Here is a 25,827-nt window from a genome sequence, read left to right on the forward strand (position 1 = left end):
AAGAAAGAGTGAAAAAATTCACTCCGGAAAAGAGTGAATCAGAAAAGAGCATTTATTTATTTATTTATTCATTTAGGCCTATTTTATATACAAGAATATCACAGCAGTTCATAACAGCTACTATGTGCTTTAAATTGTTGTGAGGCTAGGCCCCAGGTTAAGGGTAGGGCCCGGTCTAGGAATATTGAACTGGTCTAAAGCTTAAGCACATACACAATGTGTCGAACTTCAGTGTGGGATGAATGATGAAAAACTATGGATTTAGTGAAGCTAATAGTCAAACTGTTCAATGGTGAGTACACTTAGGTGTAGGACATAACACTTGGCAAATACCATGTTTACGGCGACACAGTCTGGAGAAGCGTGATGCGGCATAACCTACATAAGCTTACATATGCGTACATGTAAACCGGCCCAAACTGCTCACATATGACTTAAGCTTACTGCCGCCGTTGTCTCCAGACCAAGTGTATACTTGCTACGAGTTATACCTACACATAAATGTAATCACTATTGAGTATGCTGTCTATTTCTTCATCAAATCCGCTTTCTTTCGCCATTCATTCACACACTGTTCGCCATTTTGTTACACAAGTTCAACAAACATCGGCCGATTTTGGCGCTTCTGATTGGCTGACAGTTCACTCCAAGAAAGAGTGAGATTTTGCGCCACTTTTGAGCGAGTGAGGCTCACTCGAAATCGCGAGTGAAATTATGTGTACTGTTTTCACTCTTTTAGAGCTAAAACCCACTCTTTTAGAGCTAACTTAAATTCACTCTGAAATTCAGAGTGGTTTTTCACTCTTTTACATTTATGATAGAGAGAATTTTACCAAGACATTTGCACTTCCTTCCCTTTGTAGGTGTCTTGGTAACCATTTTCAAATAAATGAAATAGCGAGTTATGTTTTTTGTCCTCAGTTTTTTTGGGCGCAAACGTCTAAAAACTCACTTTCACCGTGTTTAACCAGAATATTTATGGCTAATCTTATTTTACATCAAACAAATTCTTATCGTCCATCATATTTATTTTTGGAAATACTTCATTGATTTATAAACTAAATGAGAGGGCAAATCAGATTGGTATAGATGGTTACTTATTTCCAAGGTTAAAAATAAACCTTTTTGTAAAAATTTCAGTACCATCACCCTTTAGGTCAATTCCGTAAAAGCTTACATGATAATCTGTTAATTGTTAGTGTCTTTTCTATTTTTAGTGTTTTAAATGCAAGGGTTTTGACCTCTGCTTTAAAAGTACAGCAAATTATTTCTAATGAAATTTCTATTTGGGTAGAAAATACTCCAGTGTTTGTGTTCATACAATGTACAGTATGAATTGACCTCGAATTTTTTGGAAAAATGCAAGCTAAACAACACTGATTTGTTCACCTTTTATTCATTTGCATTTTGTGTTTGATTATTTGTGAGTTTTCACTTCAAAGTTTAAAGGAATATCTTATTTTTTAAATGTCTGTGAAATGATAAACTGCAATTCAGTTATTAAATGTGTACTGATAGGCCGAAAGTGATTTATATTATTATTATTACATTTAAAACCAACACTTTATAAAGAGTCTTTATCGCTGAAATCAAAGCGTAATAATACAAATCAAAGAAGCAAGTAAAACTAACCATAGGAAATCTGAAACAGATGAGTTATGAGAGCAGATTTGAAGTTTATAGTGGGCTTTATGATGGCAAACCCTAAAAGAATTGAGGACATCCTAGTGTCTTTGTATTTCAACAAGATATGAATATTTATTGCTTTCAAGCAGTGGTGTAGATGTTTTTTTCCCAGGGAGGGGGTGGCAAAGAGGGAAGGTGACTCTTAGGTGGGGGAGCGCTGTTTTCAACTAATGATTCAGCAGCATTCAGGGAGACAGGTATTTATAGTTAGTAGGTACACTACACTAATAATCCTACATCAGCAAGTAACATTACAACCAGGATCAGCTCCCCGATTAGTAACATTTACATTTTAATACATACAGCTTTTGTCCTGACAGAACTGCAGAATTGACATTGGAAGCGGTTTGTACAAAGTCGTCATTTGTGTGTGATGGTATATGTTTAAGTTTCTATAAAATAATTAACCATATATTTCTTTTTTGTTTTGTTTTTGTACAGGCATACTACCGACAAGGCGTTGCTCTGCAGTGTTTAGGACGTCACGCTGATGCTTTAGCAGCATTCTCATCAGGTTTATCTCAAGACCCTAAAAGCTTACAACTCTTAGCAGGACTTGTGGAAGCTGCTGTCAAATCACCATTAAAAGGTAAGAAACAAGGCGTTGCTCTGCAGTGTTTAGGACTTCACACTGATGCTCTATAGCAGTGTTCTCATTTGGAGACCAAATATTGCCAAGTTTCTGTGGCTGAATCTTCCTCCTCCTCCTCCTCCTCCTCCTCCTCATAATCTTCATCAGCTTCCTCCTCCTCTTCCCTATCCTCATCCTCATCCTCCTCATCCTCATCCTCATCCTCCTCCCTCCTCTTCCTCATCATCATCATAATCCTCATCAGCTTCCTGATCCTCTTCATCCTCCTCCTCCTCTTCCTCCTCCTCCTCATAATCCTCATCAGCTTCCTCCTCCTCCTTCTCATCATCCTCATCCTCATCTCCTCATCCTTATCCTCCCTCCTTCTCCTCCTCCTCATCATAATCCTCATCAGCTTCCTCATCCTCTTCATCCTCCTCCTCCTTCTCATCCTCCTCGTCCTTATCCTCCTCCTTCTCCTCCTCATCATAATCCTCATCAGCTTCCTCATCCTCTTCATCCTCCTCCTCCTTATCCTCATCCTCATCCTCCTCATCATCATAATCCTCATCATCATTATCATCCTGGTCGTCATCATCATCGTCCTCCTGATCTTCTTTAACTATGAGTTAGCATTTAGAGAGCATTGATTCATACAATTATGTTTTTAATTAGTAGATATATTTGCTAACTCTGGCAACTGATTTATTTCTGTTTCAGCTACATTTGAGCCAATCTATAGACAGTTACAGTCCATGAAACTTGACAAATCACCATTTGTGATCATCTCTGTTATTGGACAAGAACTACTAGCAGCTGGTTACCACGCCTCATCACTCACTGTACTAGAATCGGCTCTGAAGATTGGTAAGTTAGCATGGAAAAGTGGTATCAAGGATCTAAATGCTATAGGATAAGCCATTTGTTTACAGCTCTCTCGCAAATAAAGTCAATCTAATGTCAAATTGTTCTTGTCTAAAAAAATACCACTTTCACCATCAGGTTTACAGGATGAGAAAATGAGATAATACTGTATACGCTGCTATTTTTGCGAGCGTTTTATGTTTGGAAATTTCTCAAGTGAACGTCCAAGCAAAAAAATATGTGAAAATAACATTGCATATACAATACTCTTTTCATTTATCTCAGCATTTTTTTAATAATTTTTATCAGATAGTTTTACTACACAAGTTTCAAATATGATATATCAAGATTAACTTATCTTCGTCGAATGAAGAAATTTTCTAATGTGAACAGGGTCCATGAGGGAGAGCTCCACATTAATTATAGGTTAATAAATGCGTATCACTTGTTGGGAGTAAAATTATACAAAAGAATGCACATGTACTGAAATGTGGATGTGTCTGACGGCAATGCATACAAAAGTTTACTAGTTTGCAAGTCGCTGATTTCCCAAATTATTTAGAAACCTACTTCATCAGTGATTTACAGGGCCCTTAGGATAGCAGTGCTGTGTACACCTTGGTCTGGGGCGGACATTTTATAAATAAATTTAGAAGAGCAGCAACGACACCACTTGCATTACATTCCAGATGTTAAATCTACATCATATGCAAAATTTGAGGAAAACTGAACGAGTTCGTTTTATTTTAGGACCATTTGTCTATAACTGGTCTTTACATGTAGCCCTATGGAGAGAGTGCCCGTTGAGGTCGTTATAACCCCCATTTTAGGAACAAAAATGTGATTTAAAAAAAACCGGACACACACGAATTTTCTAAAATTTTCAGAGTATGTAGTATGAACATGTAGAAATATAATCAAGTAGTTGCCCTACCTGCTCTTCTCCTAAAAAATAAAAAGTCCTATACCTCAATGATAATGAAACTTAGGTGTGTATTGAAGGGCTATACCCTGTGTATGGAAAGTGCTAATAAATTCAGTTTGTTTAATTTATGAATTTACCATTTAATTAAATGTTAATATAGCAACGATACATGGTACTATAATGTAGGATGCACTTTTAATCAAGGCATATCATCAATATTAAATTTACTGATTGTTAAATTGAAAGTCTATAGCTGTAAAAACAAAGACATGGAAGGTACATAGATTGTCACCAATATTAACACATAGGTGGCAATAATTATGAGGTTCAACTATATGTGAAACAATCGGATCCAATCAATCCAAAGTTGGCAATAATTAAATTGGTATATAGGCAAAAATAAGTGGTACACCCCGTCAGTCCGAAACCCCGTCAGTCCGGACCACTGCTAGTCTGAATTTTAAGCTTACCTAACCAGGATCTTAGCTAGAAATTGAGGGCTGCCCTTCATTTGAATAAAATTGCCTGTCCTAATTCGACCTTTAATACATTTACCAGACATCTATAGCCCATTAGGGGTTCAAAGAGTTCAAATATGTGCTGATATGGCCTTGTCCTACAAATTGGGTCTACTAAAAAGGGCAATTAGCTTCTCAAAACATACAATTTATAATATAGCATCTGTCAAAGACATTAATTTTGCCCGTCCCATGAGCAAACTGGCCGTCTAAAATGACGGCCAGACGGGTGGCTAGCTAAGACCCTGTACCTAACGCTAACCCTGAACCTAACTCCTAACCCTGAACCTAAACCTAACCCTAACCCTAAACCTAACACTAACCCTAATGCTAACCCTAACATTAACCCTAACCCTAAACCTAACCTTTACCCTAACCCTAAAAATTCGGACTAGTGGTGGTTCGGACTGACTGGGAGACCCCAAAATAAGGAGCATCCCAAGCACACAATAAGAAAACAAGAATATAGACAATAAAAGGGTTTTTTTTTTTTATTTATTTTTGAAACAAAAAATTTGGCAAAAAACAAAGAAAACCGTCATAGACAATAAAAGTTGATAACTTTGCAACCGGAACAGATTTCAACATATGTAGGCTTATCCACTAATTTGACTTTTAGTATGTTTCAGAATATTATCAGGAAGTTGCAGTTTTGTTAACCCTAACCCTACCCGTGGTTTTTGTGCTATCGGAAGGGAAAGAAGATGAAGAAGAAAGTCACTTGGCACCCCGGATTTGAACTAATTAAGTCATCAAGTCCCGTGGAATGCATGCACGCAGAGTGGTTTTAATAGTGAGCTTTAGTGAGTCCTAGTTGGGTTAGGGTTAATTCAACTGTAAATTTTGACTTCTTTGGTACCATTGTTATTGTTAACCATACTTGTTAACATGTTAACATTAATTAACTTTCAGAAAAGTAGTCCTTTATCTATACAAAATGTATAATTTCAAATTATGTACCAGGGTTGGCTTAGGCACTTCTATGTAAGGTGATATACAAGCTACGTTGTATAATTATTGCTATTATTTTTTATTATTCTATTCAAAGAGGCAATTAAAGTGCCTTGAACTTCTGCAATAGTCTGTAAAATTGGTTCATTTAAATCAACAAAAGTGTCATATTTTTCACACTGATCGGCAAAATGAAAAGACTTCACAGTGGCAATTGATGTTATAATTGCAAAATTTTGCAAAGGTTTGCAAAAGTTGTTTATTATATAACAATAAGTGTCATATTTGTTCACAATGATCTTCAATAATCATAATAATTAAGATATTAAATTCAGTTTAATACGATTCAGTGCCTACTTATTATTATATTCTTCATGGTCAATTAGTGCACGATCTTCCAATTAGCTATTCAAGTTGAAAACCATACACCCCCTATGAAAGTCGTAGCCTTAATCTTCCACACAGGAAGTATGAATTTCAAACGGGGTTTACTTGAATGGGTGATTCCATTTAAAATATACACCCCCTGTGTAAGAGGTTAATGCTAGCCTTCCATAGGGGCATGTATTTTAACTGGAACAGCTTATTAAACACCATAATATTGTTTTCACCTGCACCACTGATTAAACTGTTTTGAATGAGTGATTGTGTTATATTTTTCTTAACTATTTTCTTGTAAAATTGTACTCCTAATTGGAATGACTTCTCTGTCAAAATATTTTAATTGCTACAACTCAACACTGAACCCAGTGTGCTGCCTATTTTTCTGTAAAATAAGATAAAATTATTATATAATTTTTAGATTTAATTTGATACAATTGCTTTATTTCAAGGCCCTGCAAAAAAGGAAATAAAATGAATGGAAAAAGAAAGGAAGAAAAGAAAAGAGAAAGAGAAAACCAAATTGACTGCTGCATTTGGAGGAGTCAATACATTATGCACTCTTTGTTTCATGTTTATTTTGTATTTTTCTTGCCCCCTTCTTTCAATCCAGGTACATGTAGTTTGAAGCTTCGAGGATCTGTATTTTCAGCTCTGAGTAGTGCACACTGGGGTCTAGGGAATGCTGAGAAAGCTACTGCATACATGCTACAAGACCTGTCTGTGGCCAAAAGTCTAAGTAAGTATGGTACTGAGATCTCAAACATTCTCATCTATCAGGAAATGTTTATGGAAATTGAGATACACACTACAGTTCACAAACAAATGTGACATGATCAAGGGAATGAGTCGGATGTCGCTAATATTGTTTTTGAGATATTGGCAAAAACAGTGTTCAAATTCTTTTGTTTTATATTGTTTTCAGCCATTGATAATTGCTCATAACTTGGTAACCAGATGTCCGATTTTGATTGGGTTTGCATCCAAATGTAGCATTTGTAAACTGCTAGAAAATGGTGCAAAAAAATTTTAATTGAAAATTGCAGACAAGTGACTCATTCCCCTTGATCATGTCACAAATGTGGAATTGCACTGGCCCACTACCAATCATTTGCAGGCATCAAGTGGCAGGTCATTCACATTACATGGTAACATTTTCAAGTGTTTAATTGGAATGTGGCCAGTGAAAATACCAGAATAGTTGCTATCAGTCATGCACTTCACATAAATTGAGTGTCATGGTCTATGTCATCTACAAAGTCTCCCAAGTTCATGGGTTTCTGTCAGGTGGGGTGCAAACTTGGGTCACAGAAATTTGTCAATATAATTTGACAAGTGTTGTTTTACTAGTCATAAAACTGTCATAATGGGGCAATATTGGTACTTTCAATATCCAGATCAATTTGAGTTTAGGCTCTTCCATTTAAAATTCATGTTACCCCTGTGAAAGATTTTGAAACTATATTCCACAGGGGGAGTATGAATTTCAAATGGAATTAGCACATTAGGCAGCTCGATTTGAATTTCATACTCACTCTGATCTGAGAAAGATTCAACCTGAATCTCCCACAGCAGAGGGAGGGTGAGTTTAAAAAAGAATTGGTAATGTGCTTATTCCATTTAAAACTCATACTCCTCATGTGGAAGATGTTTTCAAAAGCTTCCACAGGGGTCGTATGGATTTTATATGGAGTACACATGGGGCTGATCCAGGAATTTTAATAGGGGGGCTCCATATACCCAAACTAAACTTTTGTTGGCACCGACACACAAAGTCAAGCACAGCTGCAAAAATTAGGGGGCACCCGGCTCCCCTAAATCCACCCCTGGTAGACTCACACATTGTTTTGTTTCAGTTTCAAGTTTAAAAATTTGACCATGTGATGAGAGAAAGTTGGCTTATGTATACTATAAGCTATAATCTCTTATAGTGTAAGGATAGTGTTTCATTTCAAATGTACTTAGTGTCACAAATTATGACTAAATTCTTGTAACTTGACAAATGAGGTGTCAAATAAAACTCCCAATATGTCACCTTGTAACCCCAAACATGACTTTAAACATGATTGCATGTAAGAGCTCTTGGTAATCTTTTTGTCCCTGCAATTTTTCTATTGTGGGTTTTTTATCAAATTAACTTGACATTATAAATAAATTTTTTATAAATTTGCAGGCCTATAGCTTATAGCTTACAGCTTGACAAATGAGGTGTCAAAGAAAACTCCTAATATGCTGCCTTTTGACCCCAAACAATTTTTTAGACCTTAGTTGATGATGGATAGATTAAAATATTCAGCAGTTATAATAATATAGGGCCTATGCATTTAAATTGAGAACACCATTGCATACTATTTATTGATCAATTGTCAACTATGAAAGTATATCCTCACTTTTTCTCAATTTTCTAGATGATCACATCGGTGAATGTCGAGCTCACGGCAACTTGGGCGCAGCATACTTTTCTCAAGGCAACTACAAGGAGGCCCTCACACATCATCGTTTCCAGCTGGTACTCGCCATGAAGCAAAAAGACAGAAACGTGGCAGCTTCGGCACTCAGTAGTTTGGGTAAGAATATTTTTATGTCAAGACTGGTCTGGGCAGGGTGATTATCTATTTAGGTAATGCTGAAGTGTTACATGTAGCACCAACATAGCTCTGCAAATCTAAGTTTGAAGCTACATTGGGCTATTCCATTTAAAAGCCACACTACCACTGTGGAAGATTTTGGAAATATCTGCCACAGGGGAGTATGTTTTTCAAATGGAATCGATCAGGGTTAATCATTTTGAAACCCATACTCCCCTGTATTATGGCTTTACCTATATCTTCCACAACTGGAGTGAGTATTTCAAATAGAAGTTACACAATTGTCTATTCTATTCGAAACTCATACTCCCTCTGTGGAAGACTTTAGCTAAATCTTCTACAGGGGTAGTGTGGATTATAAATGGAATGTATAAATGGAATGTAAAAGCCCATTATGCTGGTAAGGTATTCTAAATGCCTGATGGACAAATGATCAGTTTGGTATGAGGCAAGGATTAAGTAAGTTTTAAAGGAGGAAGAACTATAGGCCTACATTGATGCAATTCAAAACTAAACATCAAAACCAAAGGTCGCACCCTGTTTTGATTCACCATCCACATAGCCCTTTTGCACTAGGAAAATTCAGAAATCTTGGGAGTGCAGGTTCGATCTCCACCTGTTTTTTTTTTTTTGGTCTCTCATTTGTATCATGGAATAACATTGACTCACACTCTTTGCAAGTTAATTTCAAGGTATCAACCCAGGCATGAAAGGCACCCTCATACTTTAGCTAGTACCAATTCCTTGGAAAATTGCTGTGATTTTGGCAAATTGCTGCCATTCATTATCACATAAGCATGTGGGGATACTTGTGATTTAAGTGTTATGACCCAATTAGCTAGTTTTGATATTTTCCAGATCTGTTTAAAAAGAGTTAATGTTTTATCCTATCTAAAAGTTTCTTGTCTGTCAATGAAACAATAAACCAGTTGCTAGAACATTTTCATCTTGAAAACTAGCCCAATTTTCCTCTTAACTATTTGTTTCAATGGGTCCGAAATATAATGAAAGTTGTGGGAGCAATGCTAAAAATAAATAATAGCTCAATTTTTGTCTTAACTATTGGTTCCTATGGGTCAGAAATATAATGGAACTTGTGGGATCCAATGCCCCAAAAGTAGCCCAATTTGTGTCTTAACCATTGGATTTTATGGGATAGAAAGTGGCCAAAAAGTTGCTGTGAAAATCTTCAGAAATAGCCCAATTGGGCTACTAAATTTGGTACTTGACAATGGTGGGTGGGTACAAAAACTCGTATTCCATACCTGAGGTCAGATTTTGAGTTATGATTCTTTGATGGTGGTTATTGAACTATGCCATTGGAGATGAGGCCATTGTTGACCCATCAAGCCAAAATGATCTCACCGCCTGATGGCAAAGTTCACTAACCTCTCTTCAACAAACATAACTCCAAATTTGAAGTCGTGGAGTATGAGTTTTTGTACCCAAATATTCAAAGGTCATTGTATGAATGTACAAACATAGTAGGGTTAGAACTGTGTAATAATGGTTGAGCATGTTTGAGAATCCTAGTGTAATTCTTGGGGTAAAAGGCCGAAAGTGTGTCCTTTTCTTCTCAGAAAAGTGGACTAATTGAATCCATTTATCCACACTATTTGAGATCTGGGTGACATGATAATTGTCTCTTATGTGGAATGGATTACTTCAAACAGTTGTGATACTTTCCAGAGCCATTGGGCTATTCTAGTTAATATTCTTACACCCCATTATTGACAACTTGACCAGGCCTGGAAAAAATGATTATATCCCGGCAAGATAGATCAATTTCCCTCCAACAAAGCAGTATTTCCCAATATTTCTTATGTATTTCTTTATCCAGAATAGCAAAATTTCCCTCCAAATGCCCAAATTTCCTGGCAAGGAGATTGCCAAATTGCCTATTTTTTCCAGGCCTGGACTTGACCTTAATCTCCCACACAGGGTTGTAAGTTCAATCAGGTAACCCTATTTGAATTTCACACTCCCAAGTGGGAGAGTTAGGTCATATCTTCCATAGGGGGATTGTTGGATTCAACTGGAATAGCCCAGCCTCAGTTTGTAAGGACCAAAGAAGTGCATGAAATGCAATGGTTGTCTTTTAATTTATTTATTTTTGAAAATCACTTCGGTATGTTTACCTCATGAGTCAGTCAATAGCCTTTGAGATTCAGTGGTTGCATTAGGAGGGGGGGCATGGTGGGAAAATCCCCCCCAGTCAGCACTCTTTCCTCCTGTTGCCCCCCATAAAAACTCAAAATTATGAAAATTTCCACTTTTGGGGGCAATTTTGTGCAAAATTTGTTGATTTTGCCCCCCCCCCCCCTGCTGAAATTCACTTTGCCCCATGCCCACCTGAAAAAAATTCCTGCCGTCGCCACTGTTGAGATTATAATGATATGATCCAATCAGACCAAAGTTGGCAATAATGGAATCCAGATAAAGGGAAAATAAGGAGCAATAAGTAGATCAGATCCTATCACATTTGAAAGATTTTCCCAGAGAGCAACTCAAACTTGTTTGAGAGAGCGAGAGAAAACAATGGCTTTTAAAATTCAAACAGTTTGTTTCTTGAACGATAAACCCAAGTGTCTGACCATTTCAAAATGCAAGTTTAAAATGCATTTGGTTTTTGGACAAAGAAAACAAGTTCAAATGTGTGTTTTTCCAATCAATTGCAAGAAGTCATAATTCTCTGCAGAATTGAGAGGTTCTTACCGATTCACAACTTCACCCCATGATCCTTCCAAACGAATTTGATGGCAACATTTAGTTAAGATATTTTTGCTGAGGAGATATGTGTTCGATGAGTGAAACTTGTTAAGGAGAATTCCAAAATTGTTTGTGTCCCCTTTACACCCCCTTAACCCTCACTTCCAAAAATATACTACAGGAAGAACTCAAAGCATCCCCTTTCAGAGCACATCACTCACTGAATCCAAATTGTACCTTTGATTCCATCATTATTATGAGTCATGCCCTTCTTTGAATCTTAAACATCAAAACAACCTGGGTAATCGGTGAATTTGTATGCATCGAATGAAAATAAGCGTGCTGCCATGGCAACATGGCTACTGAGTAAATAAGTATGCTCTTTATCTGAATCCGGTGGAAGCTTGAGGGTCAAAAAAAAGAAGAATATTTTGATTTCCTCAAATAAGCTTTATTTAGAACTCAAATTGTAAGGAGAAAATGAAAAATAGGAAAAAGCTAGGGGTGTGGGTATTGAGTATATAGAACACTGAATTGTGGAAGAAAAACTATGCCATAGCAGCCACTTTGACTTGGCCTTTTTTTTTCTTACATAGAAGAGAGCGGGATTGACAACAAGTACAGGAAAACCATGTATCTCTGATCTCTGTACATCCTGTAGCGCTTCCATGCATCAGTTTGATACATGTAGATATCTGAACTATTTAGGCAGTGTGAAAATCAGAAGCATTAAAGGAGTTTTTGTGATCCTAGCATCCTTTTTTATGACATATTTCAGTAGTTCCACATAAAATGTCATTTGATTCTGATTTTGTGTGTGTTACACTGCTCGATAGGTCACTGTGTTGTGATTTCATTCTGTTAACCAGAACGTAAAACAAATTTGATGATATTTTTGCAAAACAAATTAATCTGCAAGAAAATTTTTGTACATCAACAATATGTAGCCGGATGTTTTCAGCATCATAAAAATCTCAACATTTTTGAAGAAAAGTGGGGGGATGTCAAGTTGTGGAACAAGAAATGCCCCTTTAATGGGGGCAAACAAATGCAGGTTGAATTTGATCATAGATAATGAAGGACCCCTCACTATCTATGATTTGATCTGGAAGGAAAAAACCCCAAACATTAACTCTGAAACATAAGATGCAAGTTATCGCATAATTCATAAGTTTCTATGCCAATATATAAACCTTATGGTTTATTAACATTAAATGGGAATTTACTTAAATGAAAGCATGAAATATGCATGAAAGCCATAAGCATCACAAGGGATAAACGATGTCGGCAACTTATCCATAATTCAAGAGATGAAAATCCTTCCAAATGTGTTTCAATTGAGAATATAAGCGAGTAGACGTGGATTATGTTGTCAAGCCTGTAAGCACTGTGAGATTTGTGCGACAGGGTGAAAGATGTTATCAAATTTGTGCGAGAAACAGGTTGTAATGTTAGCATTTAGTTAGGGACTGGTCACTTTATGATACGTAGGGAGGATGGGAATTAAGGAAAGTTAGCTTTTCAGCAGAGAGCATCAAATTTGTTTTTAGGTAAAAGGTGGCAACTCACATAATTTCTAATATGTAAGTTTTGAGAAAAAAAGAGATGCCTGATATTTTGAAGTAAATGTGAGAAATAAATTGACAAAAGCTTAATGTTCTCTATCTGTGAAACAAATTTGGGCTATTCCAGTTGAAATCCATACACCCCCTGTCAAAGCACCGGGAGCGTGAATGTCACAGTGGCACATCTGAATGTGTGACTCCATTTGAAATCTACACCCCCTGTCAGGCAAGGGAGAATGCCAAATTGTTCTTGGGATAAAGGGGGGGACATAAGTTTTTGTCTGAACAATTTTGAAATCCCTCTTTTATGTAACGATTTTTGATCCTATAGTACAACAAAGGTTAAGCTGCCTTTTGCAACTTACGTGATTTTAATGACTTGCCGAAGCTTCAAATCCTAATCTTTAATTAAGATTTCATTTATAGAAATTATTTTCTCCCACCCTTCCCCATCACAACTACTGCTGACTCACAAAATAACCATTTGGCAGATCAACTTTTGTAGGTCCAAACAACTTAATGGCACTTATAAGGGCATAGCCCAGGGGGCACTCAACTTAAATTTTGGTAGGGGTATGCGGCGCGGAGCTGCGTACTTTGGGAACTACATGTATAAGAACTGATTTTCAGGCAAAATACAGGCTTGATGAACTGAAATTTCAGCATTTTTGGGGGTCTAAGTGAACTGAAATTTGGCCAAATTATAGCTTGTGGAGCTAAAAAATTCCAAATTTTTCCAAATTTGAGCGAAAGAGCTACAATTGTCAGAGTTTGAGGTTCAAAGAACTGGAGCATGATCAAATGCGGGTCTTAAGGAACTGCTGGAGAGCCTGAAAAAGGCTACATGTGAGTGACCCCCAGGCGTAGTAGCTGACAGTCTCTAAAACAACAACAGATCTATAAAGTCATAATGTCAAACTCAACATGAAAATATATCATTTAAAAAAAAGCACATTAGTATTGATAATTCTTGATCTTTTACATCCAATAAAACATCAAATGCAGAATCTTTGTCACTTGAGATTGAAATTTTGTCTCTTTCCCTTTCATTCTTTGCAGGTCATGTGTATTCAGCAATTGGTGATTATCCAAACGCCCTCGCAAGCCACCGGCAGTGTGTCTTACTGGCCAAACAACTCGCCGATAAACACTTTGAAGCCAGAGAAGTGGGCAATGTTGGCGCTGTTTATCTTGCACTAGGAGACTTTCAAAATGCTCTCGAGAGTCATAAGCAGCATCTAAACATTGCCAAGCAGTTGGAGAATCGCAACGAGGAAGCCAGAGCATATAGTAATCTTGGTAGTGCTTATCATTACAAGCGAGATTTTGATAAGGCCAGTTTCTTCCATAATCATGTACTGAACATAGCTAAAGATGTTGGTGATCGGACAGTAGAAGGTAGAGCGTTTGCCGGATTAGGCCACGCAGCCAGGTGCATGGGTGAATTAGACAAGGCTAAGCAATGCCACGAACAACAGTTGAATATTGCACTTAGTACCAAAGATAAGATCATGGAAGGGCGAGCGTGCTCAAATTTAGGTATCATATGCCAACAGTTGGGACAGTATGATTCTGCACTGAAACTACACAAAGCGCACCTGACGATCGCGTCGGACATCAGCGACCGTGGCGGAATGGGCAGAGCATATGGTAATATAGGTAATGCTCACAGCGCTTTAGGGCAGCCGGAGCAAGCCGTGAAATACCACAAGCAAGAGTTGACAATATCGCGAGAGGTCAACGATAGATCATCGGAAGCCTGCACCCATGGAAATCTTGCGGTGGCGTATCAGGCGATGAATATGCAAGACAAAGCGCAAGAACACTATCAAGCTCACATTGGAATTGCGCGTGAGCTGAAAGACTCCGCCAGCGAAGCACGTGCCTTACTAAATTTAGGAAATTACCACTGCTCACGTGGTGAATTCACACAAGCGCTTCCATTTTATCAGCAATTCCTTGCATTATCAAAGGAAGTCAATGACAATAGGGGACTTGGAAAGGCGTACCACAATTTAGGGTACGCTCACTACTCTCTCGGAAATCTCAAAGAAGCCGTCCATTTTTACGAGAGGGATTTAGGATTAGCCAAAGAGCAGAAGGATAAGGTCAACATGGGGAGAGCATTTTGTAATCTGGGTCTCGCCTATAGGGCGCTAGGGAACTTCCCAAAAGCAGAAGAATGTCAAAAGTGCTTCCTTACGATAGCCCACCATGTGAAAAACGCCCCCGGTAAATTCCGTGCCTTAGGGAATCTGGGTGATATCTACATGGCGAAAAAGGACACCGACAGTGCCATCAAACTTTACGAACATCAACTTCGGCTTGCCAAACAGGTCAATAATAAAACACTGGAAGCCAGTGCGTATGGCGCCCTCGGTGCAGCTAGTCGCAAAATCAAACAGTTTGATAAAGCGTTGGCGTATCATACACAAGAACTACAATTGTGCGAAGAGTTGAATGACTCAAAGGGAGAGTGCAAGGCTCATAGTAACTTAGGAGCAGTTCACACATCGTTAGGAAAGTTTATGGACGCTATCAAATGTTACGAAGAGCAGCTGAAGAGAGCCACCGAACTTCAAGATAGCACTCAACAAGCGCAGGCTTCCGGAAATTTAGGCATCTCCAAAATGAACATGAATCTGTTCGAAGATGCTTTAGGGTATTTCGAAGAACAACTTGCAACTTTAGAGCAAGGATTTGGCAATAATGTGTTGAATGATAGAGGGCGTGCTTTTGGTAACATGGCTGAGTGTTACGAAGCACTTGGCGATTTTGACGAAGCGGTGCGTAATTTTGAGCAGTATTTGTTGATTGCGCAGAAGATGAATAGTTCAAATGAACAGGATAGAGCGTATCGCGGTTTGGGGAACGTACATCGTGCGATGGGAAATCTACAGCAAGCGTTATTTTGTTTTGAGAAACGACTTGTGGTTGCACATGAAACGGAAAATTCAACCACGAGGGCATCGGCGTATGGTGAGCTAGGCTGTTTGCACAGCCTTATGGGTAATTATGAACAAGCAATATCATGTTTGGAGCACCAGTTATCAATAGCACGTGAAATGAACAATAAAACAATGCAAGCAGATGCAGCTTGTGGGTTAGGCGGTGTCTATCGCGAGATGGGTGAACATGAGAAAGCGCTAGAATTTCATCAGTTAGATTTAGACCTTGCAGAAGAAACTGGAAACCTCGCATCTCAAGGTAGAGCGTTTGGAAATTTAGGAGTCACAAACGAGTTGCTTGGTAACTATCAAAAAGCTATTATGTATCAAGAACAACATTTGAGCATAGCAGCACAGGTTAATGACAGAGTTGCAAAAGCTCTTGCGTACAGTAGTTTAGGGCGTATCCATCATGCGCTTGGTAACTACTCGCAGTCTGTTGCGTATCTAAGGCAAGGACTTCAAATTGCTGATCAGTTGGGTCGGAAAGAGGATGAAGCCAAGATACGCCATCGACTCGGTCTCGCTATGTGGTCAAATGGGAGCTTGGACGATGCACAACAGCAGCTGTACCAAGCTGCAGATATATTTGAGAACATTCGACGCGAGACGCAAACGAGCAATGACTATAACCTGTCGTTGCTGGAATCACAATCGGCCTCATATCAAGCTTTGCAAAGAGTTCTGGTTGCTATGGGGCGATCGGATGAAGCTCTAGCTGTAGCCGAACGGGCAAGGACAAGAGCCTTTGTGGACTTGCTTCTTGAGAGACAAGCTGCTGAGATGAACTCAGTAGATGTGATGGATACAGTGTTGATGAGTGTGGACCAGATATTGGACCTTGTGGGACGCCAGAAAGCTACTGTGTTGTATTACTCCATTGCGGCTGGTCATCTGTATAGTTGGCTCATCAATTCAGAGCAAGGTAAGTCTTTGGTGATACTTTAACCACATGGGCATTGTTGTCTTTCGAACAGTGCCTGTTATTGGTTACATGTTGTAATCATCTGAATAACCAATCAAAATAGAGCTTTTAAATCTTAGAAGAATTCTTAAAAGTGGGTAACCTGATTGGCAGCCTCATCCCCCACTTTACCCCATCAAAATGCAGATTTTGGTATCAGGTGAAAGCTCATATTTTTCTCATTAACATATTGAAATTAGGCATTATCGGTATATTTCTGAAGAAATCATCAAAAAACTGTTGAATTAATCTTAACTGTGGTATACCATGTTCTAGACTAATTCATCAGTTTTTGGTGATATCTTCAGAAATACACCGATATGGAACCTCTAATTTCTTATTTGGTATCAATTTATTACATGAATATCATTAATAAAAAACACTGTAGACTATATTATCATGAGATCACGCTGTCAGTAACATTAATACTTGAAAGGGACAACATTTTATGCTCTATGTCAATTTTAAAGAATTCCATTTTCCAAATTCATCAGGTCACCTTCCTTTAAGCTTAATCCCCTTTAGCCCTAGAACAAATTTTAATTGCATGATATTATTTGAATAATTGTTATGAATAATAATAAGGGCATTTTGTTATGCCCCAAAATCCACTTATGCAGGTGCAGAAAAAAAAAAAACAGGTTAAATTGCTTAACACAGTCAAGTTAGCTCAATATATAAGGCGTTCAACTATGGTGCGATAGGTTGCTTGTTCAAACCCTGGTGGTGGTTAGTATGCTCTCGTGTAAAAATGAGTTAGCTTGAAATTCCCTGGGACAAGGAACTTACTGCTAATTGTCCCGTTGTAACCTGTACGAAACTCGGGGAGCTGATCTTGGTTGCGATGGTCATTTAAGGAATGTCTAGGGTGTGTGCTCTTGAAAGCTGCAAGGTACCTGTGATGTTGTTAAATGGTTTATGGAATGATGTGGGTCCGTAGTGGTCAGCAACAACCTGTAAAGTGTGTTGGGGCTTGTGGATCAACGTCCAGGCTAACGTCTAATGCAGGCTTCCTCAAATAGATTTGTTGAAGCGCCACATGAAAGAAAAGAAAACTGCAAAGCGCCACTCAATGCTGCGAAGTTGCCGGGGAGAGTAAGAGGGGGTGCCCCCCCCCCCTGAAGCTATTGATTTTTTTTAAATTTGAGATGCAAATGATGCCATTTGGTGCAACATTTTGTACTATTTTAGCCTGTCTTTACAAGGATAACATGGGGATCGAATTGTTTAATGTTGAAATATAGAATATTGGAGATATTCCTGCAAAGTTTAATCAACGGGTTTGATTTTTTTTCAAATCTAAACGGCGCCGCGCGCCACTCGGGAAGGCACGGCGCGCCACATGTGGCTCGCGCGCCACTATTTGCGGACCCCTGGTCTAACGTATACATCATCTTTTACACTTCACTCCAGGTATAGTTAAATTCAATGACTGTAACTTGAATGACATCGACAAGGAAAACGCCAGGGACCAGTCCAACAACACCTCCGCAGACAACTCCAGTAATGCCATGCTAAACCTGTCCACCTCCACCCACCTTGATCACTACATCATGCACGCGAGAGAAGCGCTGGGTGTCGACTCCCAACAGCAGTGGATACGTGGTAATGGTGACGTCACGAGTGAGACGGAGAGCGAAGCGGACGATTTGCTGCAGCAGCATTTGGAGGAGTTGAACGCTAAGTTATCTCATGATCCAGAGAAGAGTGGGTTTATGAGGTAGGTTTGTAGACACTGTCAGAGGAGATATCTTATTCTTCCCAGAATCCTTTGCAACATGATATATCAGCTCATGTCATCATATGATACTCCCATTACTTTGTACAGGTTATCTTTGTTTTTATTTTAATAGACTGGCTAAACCTGGGTTGATAGTCAGGAAATAAACATATTTTGACAGATAGGATCTGTTCCCTGAGGTACTTTTTGTCACTTGACCCATGTTGCACCAGATAGCAAATCAGCACAGAAAATTGAAATTGAAGAAATGCATTATGGGAAGTGTAAGATATCTTCCCTGAGACACTATCAGGCCCATATCTTACACTTCCCATAATGCATTTCTCCCATTTCAATTTTGTGCACTGATTTGCTATCTAGTGCAACATGGGTCAATATGGGGAATTTGCAAAAGTATTTAAAAATTGCTAAAAAATCCCAATTTGCAAGCATAGCAAGTTAAAAAAAATCGTTTTTTTATGTTTTTTTGGTCAAACAGGGTCAACTTTTTGGGAAGAAGGTCCACTTTGCACAAAGTGTCCGCCACCCTTATCATAAAGATTATCACCACAATGCACCATGCTTTTCAAAACACCCTAAAATTGGCCCTGATGCATGCAAGGTCCCATTGAACTTACACACGAAGGAGAGTGTTACGAGTCGTACTTGACTCAAGGCCAAAATCACCTTTTACCCGAACTCACACGAATGCACAACACAAATACACTGTTTGATTAAGCTAACATAATCTAAGTCTTTAATTGAAAACAAAGTATGCTTGGTACATATAACAACAATATACACTAAAATCACACAATCAGTTTTACTCTATCGGTACTTAACCAGCGGTCTTCTTGTTGGTGATTCTAGAGTTCTTGCAATGTTCTGGACGACTGATTTAATATATCCTTATTCACTTGTCCTGCGAAAATCAGCGAAGTCCATAGTACACTTGCATTTATAAATCCTTGCGTATAAAATCCTCATACGAAAATGATGATGCTTCCTCCAATCTCCTTTAACGCTGCTATCTCCACAAATATATCTCCTTGCGCTGCTTTCTCCACAAATATATCTCCTTGCGCTGCTTTCTCCAAAAATGGTGTTTCTTTCACCAATCACTCTTTTCCCAGGGAACAGGTTTCTTTAACACAGCTCCGCTGTTTTTTGACAGATGCGTGGCCTTCACAAACCCAGCAAACTCCAGCAATTTGACAGAAGAACTTTTAATCCTTTGATGAGGAAGAGCACTTTTGTGTGCTCGCTGTCTTCTTCGTTGCTGTATTAAAATTAGCTCAATTATTGGCTATATAAACTGGTTAAAATGTACTTCTTTTTGAAGCACAAAGACCATCACACACATGTGCAGTATCTCAATCTCCCACGGCATTCTGTAAAGTCCCAATAAAAGCCTCCAGCTTTTTATATCAGTACTCATGCAAAAACCCATCATCTATTAATAAACCATTACTTCAATCACATTTTCACAACATTGCTGCAATCTTGGGATTTCCCAATATTAATTATACACATTCACCTTTCACATTACATCACTTCCTGGGGGGTTTTCTGACTATGGTGCAATATACTGAACTGGGGATTTCCAAGTTCCAAACATAGATCTGACTTTGTTTACAATAATTTGGGGAAATACCAAAATGACTTTCCACACCATTGTCTTGCACGTACAAGGGTGTTTCCCATCTCATGAAATACTTTCAGCTTGTAAACAAAGTTAAATAATTAAATTAAATCAAATTACTCAGGGCACATCACAAGAGCTTTACAGCAGCAATTTCATGGGGGCTCAAGATGGTATTTATGAGTAACTGGGGGGGTTCTCATGTACTCTTTACAAATGTTCACAAATTAAAGAGCTCCTGAAAGTAAGACAAAATTGGGTTATGAAATGAAATGAAAAATGAGAATCGGTAATTTGTTGACACGGAAATCAACCTAGTTTCTCGTTTGATGTACACTGATGTATGTAGACCTCAACCTTCAGCACCCAAATTTTGGAAGGCTGTTATAGCATAACAAAAGGATAGTTCCTGATAGATGCACAAATCCATTAGAGTATAACATTGGTTATTTGCACATGAAAGAACATATTATTGTCCTCTCCTGGTGTATGTGTATATAACAATACAATGTATATCATGTTTTGGTCTGGCTGGAAAAGGTCAAATTCCAAAGAAGTGGTATGTTGTACATCATCTTCACATTCTCATCATTTTATCTCTTGTATTCCATGTTCTCTCCTCATATAATTCATTAGATTAAAGAACCGTAATCACGCCTTCAACAGTAGCGGCAGAAGTGTTGCTAGCGTCATCAGCCAACTCAGTGGTGGAATGAATATCAACAGTAGTGCGGTCTCTAAAAATCAATCGCAGCAACTCAAGTTGTCATGGTCAGGGCGCCCTCCGTTGAGAGTGTTGTACGATCTCCTGATTGCACCTATGGAGGATGCGTTGCCGCAGCATAACAGATTGGGATCTTCAGTGTTGCCAGATTTAGTGCTTGTCCTAGAAGGTTAGTCAATTTAATTTAGTAATAAATTGGTTTGTCGTAAAATAAGATAAGATGAATTCCAAGGGAAGGAACCTGTATGTAACAAAACAGCCTCATGCTTACCATTAAAACAATAAGTTTCCAAATTTTGAGTTGTATTACTCCAGTACACACTTCCGGTTGTGGGTAACAGAATGCAGCATGTTTTTGTTCATACCTTCTAATCAAAGTGTCTTAGGCATTGAATTTTACTGGGATAATGAGACAAATGTGAGCTTTCTTCTGATACCAATATTTCTAGTTTTGCTGAAGAAAAATTGGGACGAGGCTTTTGATCGGGTCAGTCAATCTAAACAAATTAGTGGTGTCACCCATCACTAATTGCAACAGAATTTTTTTCACATGTATACATTTTAGAGATGTGCCCTGAACATCATACCAAAAGTATACTAAAATATACTTGGTGGAAAGGTAGTTTTTGGCGGGAAAAGGTCATACAGGGGTCAAATTTCAAAATTGCTTTAATCTTTTTAAACACTATACCAAAGCATTCCTCTAGTCTTAAGGATTCAGAAAAAGTATAGTTTGTCATATCTGTGATGTACCATTCTCAAGTTGTAAGCAAAAAGGTCAAAGGTCAAATTTTGGGCTCCACGTGGGTCAAATTTCGAAAAAAATGCTCGATCTCCTTGAAAATGGTCTCAATGTGTTCGTCCTTTAAAAACACTCCAAAATAAGAATAGTTTGCCATATCTTGGATGTTTCGTTACCTAGGTAGCAGGGTAAAAGAGGTCATTGACCATTGAACTCTATTGACCCGACCTAGTTTTCGATGATACGCATGTAATTAAACAACCTAAACAGTACAAATATTCTTTAAATGAATTATTTTTGCAAGCCGAACAATTTGAGACCATTTTGGTTAAAATCAGACAATTTTTAGTTTTTTGACCTCTGTTGAACCCAACATTTGACCTTTGACCTTTTCGGTTATAACTCAAGAACCGTACATCACAGATATGGCAAACTATATTTTTTCTGAATCCTTATGACTAGAGGAATAATTTGGTATAGTTTTTAAAATGATTGAAATTTGACCCCTGTATGACCTTTTCCCGCCAAAAACCTTACCTTTCCACCAAGTATATTTTAGTATACTTTTTGTATGCTGTTCAGGGGACGTCTCTGAGATTCATAGGAGTGAAAAAAATTCTGTTGCAATTAGTGGTGAGTCAAAACCCACTTTGACTGGACTATTAATAAATAAAGGCCTTCATTGCAAACAGTTCTGTATTAATTATTCATGAATCTGAGCAAGTAATAAACAAATTTCAATCGGAATTGGTTTTACCAGAGAAGATGTAATAAAGAGGAGGGTCAACAGAATTATATCCTTGAGATAATCCCGTAGGTAATCCTGTCGCATCTATTCATAGTCCTTTATTCTCAAGTAGTTAGACATCCACTTGAAATATCCTATGATGTTATGTGTGTGACCGCCCATGGTTGACCAATTTTCACTACAGAATTGAAAATATTTCCAATGTTTCTATAAAATAATTTGTTAAAAAGTATAAAACGTGTGTGTTAAGGACCTGCTGCTTGGATGAGATACCACATGTGGATAATACAAGAAAGAAATAGAGTGCTGTAAAATTTCCCCCCAAATCCACCGTTTTTTGTAAATATATAAATTTCTAAAGAAGAAATTTTTAGGATTTTTTTAGAGAGGTGATGATTGTTGATCATTTCTATTTTATTATTTTATGTATTTTCCTGTCATTTCCTGCCAACCTAATAAAGATATTCTGATAATTGATAACATTCTTTATCATAAATAATAGAGTCTGAAAGTGGCAACAAGTAGCAAAAATTATAATTTGCCATGGAACTTCAGTCATATTTTATCTGAAATCTGACAAGATTACAGGGTCTGCATGCATGGTGTGTATGGCATGATGACATGCACACACTGACGTATCCCTAAAAGCAGTTAGCTGCAACTTGTGTATCACACCCATCCCGGGTTCAAACCCTATTGTAGTATTCTATTGTAAAGCAGCTAAATAGGGTGATTCATCATTTACTTTGAGTGAGCGGTTTCACACATATTTTGTTTGAGGATAGCTTGATCAACCTCCTCTTTATTACATCTTCTCTGGTTTTACCTTTTAAAGATACTTGACCCAATCAACAGCCTCATCCCCTCATTTTTCTGCATTATAATTGAGATTTTGGTATTAGAAGAAAACTCATATTTTTCTCATTATTCCAGTGAAATTTAACACCCGAGATATTTTTCGTTTAAATGTTGTGAACAAAAACATAGTGATTTGTGGTAACCACACTGGATGTGTATGTACTATCCTATAGGGTATTGTTATATACACGTTTTTGCTTCTCATATCAAAATTGGGAAATGTAGTCCTCAATCTAAGATTGAAAAAAGAACATGAAAAATCGGACCACGCTTTATATTGTATTTAAATTTTTATCACAGAGTATACATTTATAGAGTTGCTTATTATTACTTCTGATTATTCATACACAAACATGGTCTCATTTGATTTCTCCAGGTGATTTATACCTAGTACCATTTGCGGTCCTCAAAGGCGGTTCGTCAACGGAGTGTCTTCATGAACGATTCAACCTGCGCATCCTGCCATCCCTCAAGGCGCTGACGGCCAATCTATACTGGGAGAAACGGAGCCTATCCAACAGCGGTCTGGTGCCGGCATTAGTGGTCGCTAACCCTAAAATGCCACAAGCAGTCACAAATAAATGGGGCTGGGGAGATTTGCCTAATGCGGAGCAGGTAAGGATTCTCTCCCAATTATTGTAGAACTCTTATGTCCTAATAAAATGGTTGATGATAAATTTGGTTTGTTGCACATATTGATGCTTTATATGAACATAGCTAGGTAAATAACATCAAAATTGAGAGTTAAGTTATGAAAGAGTAAACAAGACAAGAACCTTCTTATCCTTTGAAATAGACTGGGAAATGGGTGTGTCCTTGTGTGTAAGATATTCATAGTTGTGTAAAGACTCCATTGAGGAAGTAACCAGCTTTATAAAGCTCTGTAATCCTTCAAAAAAGATTTCTGTGCTAAGTATGAACAGGGGAAAATGCAGACTTGACCATGTTTCTATGTGAAGTGGAAACTGTACTTCTGGTTTATTTTGCAGTGTACTATTTAAACTTTGCATGCTGGTGTATGATATGTGCAATACACTGATAGTGCATGAGCACCAAGTGCTTCATACACTAATACTGCGGAAGAAATGGTCTTAATCTTCAAGTTCCACACTGAGAGAGTGAATTTCAAATGGGGTTACCTGAATGGGCAACTCCATTTGAATTTCGCACTCCATGTGTGGAAGATTAAGATGCATGTCCTTCATAGCCTAGGGGTGTATGGATATAGAATAACCCATTGTTAGCACTCATTTGTAAGTAAAATGGTTGATGACTTGAACAAATTTGGTTTGAATCGTCTTTTACCCAAAACATGAGTTAGAATTCAATGAGAATTGAGCTTCTCTGTATCCAGTTTCTTTGTTCCTCTCACATAATCAACAACAACAGCAAGCATTCTGTGCATCTCAAACTTATTTTCTGCATAATAATTCCAGGAGGCGCATATTGTCGCTGACCTTATGGGTGTGAAGGCATTAACCAGCCAATCAGCAACCAAAGAGAGGGTACTCAAGGCTATCAGTACAGCTGAGTGTCTACACTTTGCCACCCTTGTGTCATGGAAACTGTCTGCTTTAATATTGTCACCTGGAGAGGTTATGCCTGGATCACCTGAACACAAACTTGGGTAAGTTCTGTCTTCTGTCTGGGGGTAAGGGTCTTGCTGGGGGTTTGAGGCTATATCAGTACACCCGAGTGTCTACACTTTGTCACGGTGTCTATAGGAAACTGTCTGCTTTAATACTGTCTCCTGGAGAGATTTTGCCTGGATCACCTGAACACAAACTAGGTTAGGTTTTGTCATCTGTCCAGGAGCATGGTTCTGGGAGAGGGGCTTGGGGCTATTATACCTGTATCATACTAGCAGTGGTAGTGATCGAGAGATAAATTAAAGAGTGTTTCCAAAACTCACTCAGTCCACTTTGACCCATTATATATGAGACAATCACCTTTTGGACCGAGTGATGAGTTCTGCAATACCAATGTAACTCAATACCAGGACATGAAGACTTAGTGAACTTTGGAAATTAATGCAGATTCACTTACAAGGTGCAATAATTATGTGTTCCCCTGGGGTCTGGGGTGGTGAATTTATAGGGGGTGGGGTAAAGATTTTTTGGCATGCTGAAAGGTGGGGCAAGCATTTTTGGTAAGATCAAAGGGGGAGGAGGGTGGAGGAACAAGTGATTTTTTGGCACAGATAGTTTGGGCACTGTTTCGATGTTACGTCCTAAAAGGGTGTCTTCAGAAACATGTTAGGAAAACGTTCAAATGTGCAAAATTTCCTGTTTGTTGCAGATATAAACAGTTTTGCTTCTACTTATTGTTAAAATACATCATTTTTCTTCACAGGGACAATAATGGTAACATGGAATGCCATGACCTGAATGACAATGAAGAAGACAACCGAGAAACACATCCCGACACTCCTCCCTTATCTGAATTCATCCTCACGGCCGCTGACGTCCTCGATCTCCGTCTCACTGCCAAACTTGTCGTTCTAAGCGCATACTCCACAGACAGCCGTGGAGGGCGCATCACTGCTGATAGCGTTATTGGCTTAGCAAGGGCGTTTCTTGCAGCAGGAGCGCAAAGTGTGTTGGTTCCGCTTTGGCCCATTGCAGAACCATCAAATAAGATTTTTATGAGGACGTTGTATAATACCTTATTACAAGGGACTAAAGCTAGTGTGGCGATTGGCGAGGCGATGCAGAGTGTTCGGG

General features: G+C 38.3%; 1 protein-coding gene across 1 annotated transcript in view; it reads left to right on the forward strand.

The window, feature by feature from the left end:
* Positions 1-25,827, forward strand: part of LOC140146698 (tetratricopeptide repeat protein 28-like) — a 119,150-nt gene that overhangs the window by 82,976 nt on the left and 10,347 nt on the right. The window contains 10 exon segments of the mRNA XM_072168569.1: positions 2,128-2,275; positions 2,978-3,124; positions 6,510-6,635; positions 8,305-8,463; positions 13,818-16,631; positions 18,084-18,390; positions 20,669-20,925; positions 23,481-23,719; positions 24,541-24,731; positions 25,457-25,826. Of these exon segments, the coding sequence (XP_072024670.1) occupies positions 2,128-2,275; positions 2,978-3,124; positions 6,510-6,635; positions 8,305-8,463; positions 13,818-16,631; positions 18,084-18,390; positions 20,669-20,925; positions 23,481-23,719; positions 24,541-24,731; positions 25,457-25,826 (4,758 nt within the window).

The sequence above is a fragment of the Amphiura filiformis genome, chromosome 2, assembly GCF_039555335.1.
Source record: "Amphiura filiformis chromosome 2, Afil_fr2py, whole genome shotgun sequence".
NCBI classification, from domain to species: domain Eukaryota; kingdom Metazoa; phylum Echinodermata; class Ophiuroidea; order Amphilepidida; family Amphiuridae; genus Amphiura; species Amphiura filiformis.